Here is a 12,010-nt window from a genome sequence, read left to right as displayed (position 1 = left end):
ACCCGATTGTCCCATCACATCACACCCCACTCTGAGATGGTTGTGACCGGGGGAAGTCATGGGGGGATGAGTCTATATTTTGACTTTAGAGATGGCCATTTATGGCACTTGTTGACAAACTACAACAGGAAGTCTTATGTTTTAACTAGGGGACGTTTGTTTCAGGAACAGTACAGTTCATGAAAGAGAAGACCTTCTTGCTCCTGTGCCTCCATCCTCTTTTCATATTAGTGTTTTTTTCACTCTGTCATTGTTTTCCTTAAAATTAAACTGTTTTGCGCAAGAGCCTTGCCAATCTTTTCATGAAAAGGTGTTGCAATATGATCTGAACAAACAAGCAATGCAGAAAAAAGGCAAAGACGTGGGTGTAGTTTGTGTTATCTCTGACAGTGAACAACCTCGTCCATGGATTTAGTTTGATTTGGCACTTCTCTTTCGATGTTTCTACTCTAACACCTACACCCTTTCACAAAAGAGCGGTTTTATACTTCTTATACTTTTTACGTTTTATACTTTTATACTTTTATTTTACTGAATAAATCCAAACTAACCTTTTTTAGAGTTTCACAAGAATACTGAAACTGAGTTTGCAAGATGGATATGCCCGTTTCCGTGTTTCTCACTGGCAAATCCATCTCGCAAAGCTCCTGTCTGAACCGTTTGGACCCGGTTGGAACGTGACAGGACCAATCAGCAATGAGGTACAGTACTTTTGGGCATGACAGAGTCGTGACATAAGCAAGCAGCAACAAGACACCGGTGCAATTATGGTGGAAGAGCTTAGCGTGGATGCTGCTGAAGCGCCAGTTTTATCAGAACTTGACAACATTTCTTCATTAAAAGAAGGACTAAGAACAGCAGTGAGTTGTTTTCTTTTCAAAAACAACAAAAGTCGTGTACTGACATGTCTACAGTCACCATATTTCGTGTTATACAATTCTCTATGGACTTTACTCCTCGGTAGGGGCTACTTCACATGTTTTGTTGCTCTGATTGGACCGTGAAGATGTGACAGACAGAACGTTCATCCAACCAGCTTCCGAGTTTTTTTCAAAGCCTTGGCCCTTTCCCAAACACTGTCTATGGGAGGTTTACCAGCTGGATGTGTCAAACAAATCCACCTGGTGTGTCAGGTCAAAAACTGACTGGTCATGACTAGAAAAGATGTGCGTTTCCTATATTTGTGTGGTTATGACAGCCTTATCCCTACAGAGTTTGCCATAAATGTTTACAGAAAGAACCTTTTCAAAGTGGTTGATCTCTTTAGTAATCCTTCTGTCCTCCTATCCCGTAGTTGGGCTTCTTGGTGGACAACAGCTACTCAAGCTTGTTTCTTAAGTGCTTCTTAAAGCTCGCCTTACACCAGAGGATGTTACAAAAACTCTTAAACTAAAAAGTCTGACATCTGAGACCCTCTCACATCTGAAGACTATTTGTCAGCAAGTCGCAGAGTTCTGGAGTCTCAGAGTAAGATTTTGCAAAGACTGGGGGTTTCTAACTACAAGACTAGAATACGATTCCTTTTGAGTTTTTTTCTCATCATGCATCTGGTGGAAATTCACAACATTTGGGCACAGAAAAAGATGTAGAAGGAGATTTCATATGAGCTAATATCTCTTATAATCTGAAATTTTAAAGCATTTACCTGGAGTATAAACAAAAGCAAAGTTAAAAGCTGAAGCAATCCTGAAAGTTACTGCAACAACCGAAGAATTATCTGGAAACACTTCAGAATAAAAGTACTGTATGAAAACGTGCGTTGTCTCACCATAGAAACAAACTGATCGAGCTTTTACTTTGAAAAACCCAATGGAGGTTTACCGTTCCTGTCATGTCAGATGGGATGAATTGACTGTCAAGATACAGACAGATGTGCAGAGATCTGACTGCAGCTCTGAGCATAAATGTTCTTCCATCTCTTGTGCTGAGAGCGGACATCCGGCAGCTTCAAATTAAACAAGGCTAACATTTGTTTTGAAGGGTTAGCTCACTTAATGTGCTTATGAACAACACTGGCATACAACCAAATTTGCATACAACCAGACTCATGTTTGACATTGTTGTATCGCCAAGACTGAAGGAAGACTTCCATAAAACTGGTCGGATCGAGTCTTATGACCACCTTAAACCTAACGACTGAGATCGTTGGAGTGAGCTGCAACTTTAGTAAGACTCCCATGGTTTTACTCCGACTTTAGAATTTTGTCTGTGACTTTGAAAAAACACAAAAAGTTGTTGGGTGTAAGGCCGCCTTAAGTTGCACCTTAATGTGTCGTCTGAAAGACACATTATAAAGTTAAGAGGGAACAATAACACAATGATGAACAGAAAATAACACTGCATTTAAGCGTATGCATGGATTAAGGATCCTGAATTCTTCTCTAAAGCATTAGCTCACATGAAAAGGAAAATAGTAGCTGCCTTATAGCATAACTGTTTAAGCCCTACAAAAATGCTGTACATCTTTTTGTGTGTTTCAGATCAGGATGGAGCTGAACCCAGCGGTAACTCGGTGTCAGCACTCAATCTACTGCGTCTGTCCCACTATACTGGAAGACAGGACTGGCTCCAGAGGTCCCAGCAGCTACTAGCAGCCTTTTCTGACCGCCTGACCAGGGTCCCCATAGCCTTGCCTGAGATGGTCCGGGCCCTCATGGCACAGCACTACACACTGAAACAGGTTATCCTTACATCTACATTTAAATCACTTGAATTAATGACTACATGCTATTTAAGGCACAAGAGCCATTTATTTTGACCAGTTAGGTCCCCAGGTCATCAAGTAAACAGTTTTGAGTGTTCTGATGGGAAGTATAAGGTCAGTATGTCTGTTAATTAGGTAGAGACCTAGCCTTCTAGTACGGTCTGCTAACCTTTACAACAGTAAAGCATTTCTTATAGCATGTTATCATGGTCAGAAGATAGTTCTTTGAGTGTATGTTGAAGAGCATATTTTCTGCTCTGAGGGACTCAGGGGTTAGACAAAAGTTTTGAACCAGCACTCTACATTTTTCACGCCGCAGACAGTCAGCGTTAGTGGGCATTGGCTTTCTAAGATGTGGCCTCACTGTAAGCCTAACTTTGTGAGTGGGTGTCCTTATCTTGCTGGAAGCCCTTTTTTTATGTCCAGCTACCACAAAAACATTGAATCAAGACTATGAAGACTAAGGGCGCTTTCACATTAGGCCCGGTTGTTTCGAACTGTGCCGCAGCGCCCCCCTCCCTGGCCTGCTTTCACACAAGCAACATCAATCTGTGCCCAGGCTCACTTGCTTTTGTTCTCTCTCTGAAACAGCAGGCGGCGGTATGCACGTAACTGGATTACAAACCTGCCAAGGAGGAGAAAGAAGAAGTAGCTACCATGCCAACCACAAGGATGATTTAAAATTACTTTTTAAGATGCCTCCATGTGCCTGCATGCACTCCCTACAATGTCTGGGCATGCACCTGATGAGATGATGGATTGTCTCCTGAGGGATCTCCTCCCAGACCTGGATCAGGGCATCAGTCTGCTCCTGGACAGTCTGTTGTGTGACTTGGCAGCAGTTGATGGAACGAGACTTGATGCCCCAGAGGTGCTAAATTGGATTCAGGTCTGGGGAGCAGTCAGGCCGGTCCATAGCATCAATGCCTTCGTCATGCAGGAGCTGCTGACACACTCCAGCAACATGAGGCCGAGCATTGTCATGCATCAGAAGGAACCCAGGGTCCACTGCACCAGGATATGGTCTGACCATGGATCTGAGGACCTCACCCCAGTACCTAATGGCAGTCAGGTTACCTCTGACTAGCACATGGAGGTCTGTGCAGCCCTTGAAGGACATGCCACCCCAGACCATCACTGACCCACCGTCAAACCGGTCATGCTGGAGGATGTTGCAGGCAGCAGAACGTTCTCCATGGCATCTTCAGACTCTCTCATGTCTGTCATGTATGCTCACTGAACCTGCTCTCATCTGAGAAGAGAACAGCCAAAGGTGAACCTGCCAATTCTGGCGTTCTGTGGCAGATGCCAATCGGGCTTCATGGTGCTGGGCTGTGAGCACAGGCCCCACTTGTGGACGTCAGGCCCTCATACCACCCTCATGGAGCCGGTTCCTGACAGTGTGAGCAGAAACATCCACATTAGCGACCTGCTGGTTGTCATTTTGTAGGGCTCTGGCAGTGCTCCCCCAGTTCCTCCTTGCACCAAGGAGCAGATAGCTGCTGGGTTGTTGCCCTCCTAAGGCCCCTTCCACATCCTCTGGTGTACTGGCCTTTCTCCTGGTATCTCCTCCACACTCTTGAAACTGTACTGGGAGACACAGCAAACCTTCTTGCCACGGTGGCGCATGGATGTGCCATCCTTGATGAGCTGTCCTACCTGTGGTTGCAGATACCAGCTCATGCTGCCACTAGAAACCAAAAATCAGCCAGAAACCTCTGCAAGTCTTTTTTTTAATCGTAAAGTCAGTGTGCTATCTGAGCTGTCTGGTCAAATTTTGAGTTTTGTATTTTTACTCTCTTTGTTAACCACAGCCCAGAATACTAGCATAGCACAGCAGGAAATATCAAAACTGGTTTTTGGCCTCTCTAAGAAAACTTTTTTGCATGAAGGTATGAGCTGTACAAACAAAAGCACATACAGTGAACAGTTACAGGACAGGAAACTGAGATAGAGGGGTATTAATTAGCCCTCTGTCGGTTGGATCTGACCTGCGGGGGATGAGTTGAGGCTAGAGGGCGAGGGTAACAAGCTTTGGGGCGAGGAAAGGTGAAGCAGTGCTTGAGAAAACACCTGCCTCCCTTATCACTGCTACAAATACAGTACTGACCTTTATCACTTCCTCCCACTCCCCACTCATTTATGCGTCACCTTTCTCCTCTTATTTCACTCTTTTCATACTCTTCTATCTCGTTATCACTCAGTCCTTCTCTATTTTCCGTCACATTTTCCTTCCATTCACAACATCCTGTTTTTATTTGTTTAGATTGTAATCTGTGGCCAGAGGGATGCCCCCGACACCACCGCTCTTCTTTCAGTGGTGAACTCCCTCTTCCTACCACACAAGGTAAGCGTTTCTTAACAGATTTAATGCCATCAGTCTGGTAAGCAAACTCTTCAAGGCAAAGATGTCATCTTGAACCCAACATTAGTATCTTAGCAGTGGCTACTGATCCAGTTTCTTCTTAAAAACACAGACTCGCTCTCACGCAGAGGCTAGTCTGAACTAGTTGGTACTCTTAGGACGGGATTTGGGGGCTCTCAAACCCTGCATCAGTGAGTCCTGAGTGAGGCCAACTTACTGAAAAGGTGCGACACCTTTCATTTGTCAGCCTGGGAGACACTTGGTGGGTTAAAGCTGTGCACTGTCAACCTCACAAACTTTAACATAGCCTCTCAAAACAAGTTAAAAAAAGCACTAAATTTATAACCTGACATGCCAGAGCATAGGTGTCAAACTCAAGGCCAGGGGACCAAATCCGGCCGGTGGAACAGTTAAGATGATCTCATATTTCTGTTATAACTGGCCCATCAATATGAGGTCGGCAGATTTCCTCTGGTTTAAGAATGTGAACTTTTTCTTGATGATTTAAGATATCCTTGTTAAGTCACAAAATCTGAAAAAGTAAGGAATAAAAATATTTAGATAAGAAGTCAGGAATGTGGGAAAATAAATTAATTTGTCGCAATTAGGACTCTGTCTTTGGATTTTGACTTTTGATTTCATACTTTGAACATTTCAACTCATAATTTTGACTTCTCATATAATATTTTGAGCTTTAAGATTCAAAATTCTAATTTTTTAAGTGATATTTTGACATTTTTAACCAGTTATTTTGTATTTTATCTCATATTTTCAACTACAGAATTTGACTTCATGATCCCATAGTTTGACCTTTTAGACTCACAATTTAAAATTTTGAGTTTTAATTTCATGATTTTTACTTCTTTCTAATATATTTACCATTAAAAAACATTATTTTTCAATTTCAATTTCATTTTTTGACATTTTTGAACTAATAAACTTACTTTTCTCAGATTGTGAGCCCTTAAACTTATCTTTTTACCTTTTTAAATATCAAATTCATCTATCATCAGTGCTAAGGTTTTTTTTTTCATATTAGCGGTGAAACAAGGTTGACAGTTAATGGTTAAAAATGTGAGCCTGTTAGGCCCTCAGGTTAGTCCTGAATCCAGAATCCGGCCCCTGCTGTGATTTAGTTTGACACCCCTGTGCCAGAGGAACTGATTCACGTATCCATTGCGTGGGATATATTTCACATTAAGAGTGGGTGATATTGGAACAGTCAGATCTTAATTTTATCATGATTCTTTTTTATTCTGATTTTTTAACTAAAGTTTGTAAGGAGGTGACCAACAACCAAACTTATTTCCCATGCAGTTTTGAAATGCACAAATACTGTGTTCACAAGTCTAATTCAAAAAAAAAAAAAAAAAAAAATCTTCAGCAGCAACTTGTTGGTCAATGCATGAAATATTTAAATGTTGGATTCCATCAGGTAAGGGGAGTCTTGAGTTCTTTAAAGGTAATTTAAGTTTTCTGCATTTTCTGCACCATTTAAAAATGATCATGAATGTTTTTTTTTATCTTTTTCTTTTAATCAGGCACATTTTTACATTTTTTACACAGAGATATTTATTTTTGAGAGCTCTTGTGTTTATGCTGTTAGCCCTGCATAATCACTGCAGCTTTGTCCAAGTCAGCTGTTTTCATGTGCAATCTGGTATGATAGAGTTATTGTAGTTTTGTTTGTAGACTGGTGAAAAAAAATCAAGAGCATATTTAACTCAATCCAGGATGTGATTGGTTTCTGTTGCATGTGGTCATGCAGTGAGAAGTGTCCTTATTTGCTGGTTATATACCTGCAAACATGCATTAGTAGCCACATGCACCTAATCTGAACGTTAGCTTTTACATACTGTGTCTTGATTAAGGTTTGGTCAAGGCTTGTTGATTAAGCAGTCTTTGAAATTGTTTGAGAAGGAGAGTTACATAATTAGCTACATAATTAGTGATGCAGTCACCCAAATAATTGTCTTTTATGGGCTTCACCCTCCCCCGTCCTGTACCCCTGATGCCTTTTCAACACTCCTTTATGTTTTTTTCTGATCTCTCTTGCAGCCCCCGTCTCCCTTGTATTGACGTGTGCAATAACAATTACAGTTTACTTGTAGAGACGAAAAAAAACATCTTTACATTTTTTTTTATAACAAACACTACAAGGTGATAACACGGTTCTAAGAAGATTCGGTTTGAATCTAGATTCACAGGCCACAATTTAATTCACTGACAAATCTTGGCCAGTCAAGCATGGGGAAACCGTCATCCTTAGACCAGATATTGGTACTTTTTGCAGCGTGGGCAGTTGCCAAGCCGGGAAATGAAGTCAGCATCTCTATAAAGCTGGTCAGCAGAGGGAAGCATGAAGAGCTCTAAAACTTCCTTGGGCCTCATAAAACACATTGGACCTTGGAGCTTGGATTCTGTGCCTCTCCTCTCTTCCTCCAGACTCTGGGACTTGATTTCCAAATGAAATGTTAAGTGTACTTCCATCTGAAAAGAGGACTTTGGAGCACTGAGCAACAGTCCAGTCCTCTTTGTCCTTAGCCCAGGTAAGACACCTCTGATGTTGTCTCTGGTTCAAGAGTGGCTTGTTACAAGGAATGGGACAGTTGTAGTCCATGTCCTGGATCCGTCTGTGCATGGTAGCTCTTGAAACACTGACTCGAGCTGCAGTCTATTCCTTGTGAAGCTCCCCCAAATTCTTGAATGGGCTTCATTTCACAGTCCTCTCAAGGCTGCAGTTATCTCTGTTGCTTGTGCATATTTTTTTTTTAACACATATTTTCCCTCCATTCAACTTTTCATGACTGTGCTTGGATACAGCACCCTGGGAACAGCCAGCTTCTTTAGCGATGGCCTTCTGTGTCTAACCTCCAATTTCCACATACAGCGACCGCGCCACGATCCGCTGGTGAATCGTACTGCCAAGCAAATCACTCCCTCTCTGGTCTATTAGAGCAGTTCCACGTCCCGCGCTCCAGTCCAGCAGTGGCGCGACCCTGAATCACCACTCTGCTCCGCTTTGTTTGAGATACACTGCAGGTCTATTTTCAAAGCTGGCTGCTGCAAAACTGTGTCAGTTTTCACCACTCAGAAAGCTCTAAACAGGAAGTCAAAAGCGTAGAATATCCAGTTCTTTCAAAATACAACAAAATTCACAAATCGAGTGTAAATCATCTCTCTATCAACATCACATCTCATCCTGCAGCGAGAGCAAAGGTCACTGAGAGGTCAGTGGGTCACAGAGCTACAGCGCTGGAAAAGTTAACTTTTGAAGACATTTAGCCTAAGAATTTAACATAAAACTCCAGATCCTTTAAGCTAACATCAACCTTTTAGCTTCCTAAAGTACTCACACAATGGAAGAAGTAATAATATCATGGATTTACACCGGAAAGGATGATAAATTAACTGTAAAATCATCTTTTGTTGACATACTATCCTGTGTGAACGCAGGAACGCTGTTCTTCCGGGATCTCTGCCCGCTGATCAGGGCGACGGCGCAGCGATAAAGGCACACTTCCAGTGGGCACGATCACTCGCCTTTGGTCAGAGCAAACCCAGGGCGCTTGGTGTGCGGCACAGTCTTTGTATGCAGATATTGCAGGTTACCCTCCTTGTGCAGGTTGTCAGTGATTGTGTTCTGGACATCTGTCCAGTCAGAAGTTTCCCCCATGATTGTGGTTGTGTGAACTGGACCAGAGAGAGAGAATGAAGGCTCAGGAAACATTTGTAAAATAGACTTTTTACTGAATTTTGGGTTTTATTAGCTGTAAGCCACAATCATCAAAATTAAATGAAAAAACACTTGAAATGTAGAATGTATAAGTTTCACTTTTTAAATTGAAATACAGAAATGAATCAGCTAACAGATGATTTTCTAATTTATTGTGATGCAGCTGTAATATTATGAATAATGAGGAGCTGAGAGGAGGAGGAGGAGCATGCTTTTTAAGCAGAGAGGTTTTTTAGAGCATCTGTGCAAATGTCTTTCAATCCCTAACAGGACTTCAGAGACACTAAAGAGCTGCCAAGAGGACAGAGGGAAGGAGGCGGATGGAGGTAGAGATCTAGTCAGAGGCTAACTAGCACTGGTAATGTCACAGTGCAGAGGAGGATTACAGCTAGGCTGTCTCATAGTCCGCCTCAGTGACCTTTGACCTCCTTCACTTCCATCTGCTGCCTTGTTACTCCTTAAATACTTTCTCCGGTTACATTCCTCTGTGTTTCTCATCGTGTGTTTTAGTTTGTGTTGTATGCTGAGCTAGGCTTTGGTTCTTCCGAAGCCAAACCTCTGAGCCCAACAACCAGAGACCAGGGCCCAGTCTGACTGACAGCTGTGGGAAACTTCCAGATGGGGACTGTTGGTGGACAGTGCTTTCAAGGCAGACTGTAATTCTCTCTGATATCCACTCATCCACTTTATCCTGACTTACTTTGACATTACTCATATCTTTGAAAATGTACCCTCACATTGATTCTGATATTTCTCTCTCTCAGTTCTTCAGATTAATCTTAACTTGTAACTACCTTCCTATTTAGTAATATTTTCTCTGTCCTTTAAATTGGGAATTCTGCTGCTATATTTCCATAAACTCTGGGGTAGGTGTGTGCACCCTTGGTATCCAGCAGAGATTGGACAGCTTTGGCGTTGTCGTTGTTGTGGAGATATAATCCTCCCTCTGCGGTTGCCTGTATGTCTGCTTCAGCTGTGCATGATCTTCATGCCTTTTCAAACTAAACTTGTAAAATAAACCCCATGCTTAACAGATAAGAACCCTGTGCACATGCATTAACACACACATAGTCTGGCACAATCACACACTCTGGAGCAGATGCTCATGTGTTTTTCGCTCTCATTTGCTTCCTCTTTATCTCTGTGAATGTGCTTTGATATAATCAGGGATTAACAGCTACCAAGATTAGTTAAACCACAGTTTACTGTGAATGACTTTTTAATCCTTTCCTGTTTAAAAGAAGAGTTTATTATGGGAAATGTTTGTTGTCTATATTAGTACATTATCAGCACTAACATGTCAGTTATTCTCCATCATTTAGAGCAAATGTTAGAGTCTATTCATTTCCTTCTGAAATCTTTTCAATAAGGGAAAGCTCTGTAATTTTGAGAAGGGGTTTATTTGAGGCACTAGTGATGCTAACTAGTGATGCACCAGTGCATTGGTGGAACATTGGCATCAGCTGATGGTGGCCCTCAGAACCTTCATCAGCCCATGTGCACAAAAGGTGGCAAGCCCCGACCACAGTTGCCGATGTGTGTCAAACGTGGACAATAGGCAAATGTGCGGTGCATGCTGTTGTGAGAGTCAAACGTAAACTATCACACACCCTCCAGCTGGCTCTCCAGATCAGCTGAGTTCACAGCGTGCTGCCGTCTTGGATGTGCTTGAAATTAGCTGAAAAATTGTGGGACCCTTTAAACATTCTCCCTTTACCTACTCGAAGAGTAGGCTGCGCAGGTTCAGGCAGGAATGAAGCTAAAAACAGACATCTAAACCGGCTGGAATAATAGGTGACGTTTAACTTGGTAAAAAAGTAAAATGAGGTAGAAAAGTCAACCATTGGATTCATGGGCTGCTGACATGATCCCTCAGTAAGAGCACTGAAACATCTTTTTATGCACAGACAGTTGTGATCGTGGTGTTAAAACAGACAAAAATTACTCTGTTAGACGCTGTTAGCAAAAGATTAATCAGATCAAGTCCGATCCACGTTCCTGCATTGCTACCTTATTTGTCCAGGGTACAAGGACCACTTTTTGGATGAGGATGCACAAGTGTAGCTTCACGCACAATTGATTGGCATGCTCCCCACCGAAGACAGGATCAACCATCAGGGCTGTATCACATCCTGGATAAGAGGAGGTGTTGTCTCTGAGCTGGAAGGTTCAGGGTCTGATCCCAGACTCCGACAGCTGCATGCTTTCTTCATCAGTGTGTGGATGTGGTCTCATGGGGCTGTGTGACCAGAAACATGCTATATAAGCTCAAATCTATTTACCACAACTGCAAAACAACCCTGATTAAGTAAGCTTTTAGCCTGCTGTACTGCAATAGTTTTCTGAAATGTTTAGCTCTGTAGCAACTCCGCTAGAAGACGTATTAGTAGAAGCAGTTATATCCACGTTTTTCAATCACTATACTCAGCTGGCACCTGTAGAATCAGAATACATGACATTTAATCTGAATCCTTCCAGGATATATCATAGAGCCTATATGTCAAATTTGAACTCCTGAACATTTTAAACTTGAAATGACTTTTACCACTTGAGCAAATTAGTATTTTATTTTATCTTACATGCAGCAGAAGCTGATGAAGTATGTCATAAGTGTCGGGGACTGATTGAGTGGAGTGGCTGTTAATTCAGCTCAGACACCAGGGCGTCCTCTCATCTCCATGCAGACAGTGGTGATTTAGATGAGAGGTTCCTGTAGAGGCTGTCAGCAGCTGAAACCTGATGTTCAGCATGACAAAGGACAGAGCACATCACCTAAAGAGTCTCCAGTCACATGCTATGGTTGAAGTGAGGATTCGTCTTTTGTTTGCATGGGTTGGTATATTTTGTTTTTTTCTTTGAATGAAATATTACTAATTTATATTTGAGTCCCTGTGAAAGAAAGTCAGAAAATACTCTCTCAACATACTTGATATCTTAGAACATGCAGTGTATTTTAACTTTTTTAGATGCTCTGGCACGCTATCCATGACTAATACGCTAGTGAAGCGTCTCCTCTGACTCTCCCATTACAAATCAGTTTTTATGCAGTTGATGTTTTTCTGCACTCTATAAGTTTGGCATTGTTACACATCCACAACAACCTCCTCACAGATCAGCTGTTGCAGCCTGACTACTGAATGTGTTATGAATGAAATGTACAGCTGAATAATACTGATATAAGATCAGGCACTTGCAAAGAGAAACT

General features: G+C 42.0%; 1 protein-coding gene across 1 annotated transcript in view; it reads left to right on the top strand.

The window, feature by feature from the left end:
* spata20 (spermatogenesis associated 20) overlaps positions 1-12,010 on the top strand; it is a 49,887-nt gene that overhangs the window by 29,499 nt on the left and 8,378 nt on the right. The window contains exons 14-15 of the mRNA XM_041814853.1: positions 2,481-2,680; positions 4,971-5,051. Coding sequence (XP_041670787.1) covers positions 2,481-2,680; positions 4,971-5,051 — 281 coding nt within the window. The remainder of the gene's footprint in view (positions 1-2,480; positions 2,681-4,970; positions 5,052-12,010) is intronic.

This window comes from Cheilinus undulatus, linkage group 20 (assembly GCF_018320785.1).
Source record: "Cheilinus undulatus linkage group 20, ASM1832078v1, whole genome shotgun sequence".
Lineage (NCBI taxonomy): Eukaryota > Metazoa > Chordata > Actinopteri > Labriformes > Labridae > Cheilinus > Cheilinus undulatus.
This window is presented reverse-complemented; position numbering and strand designations above follow the sequence as displayed.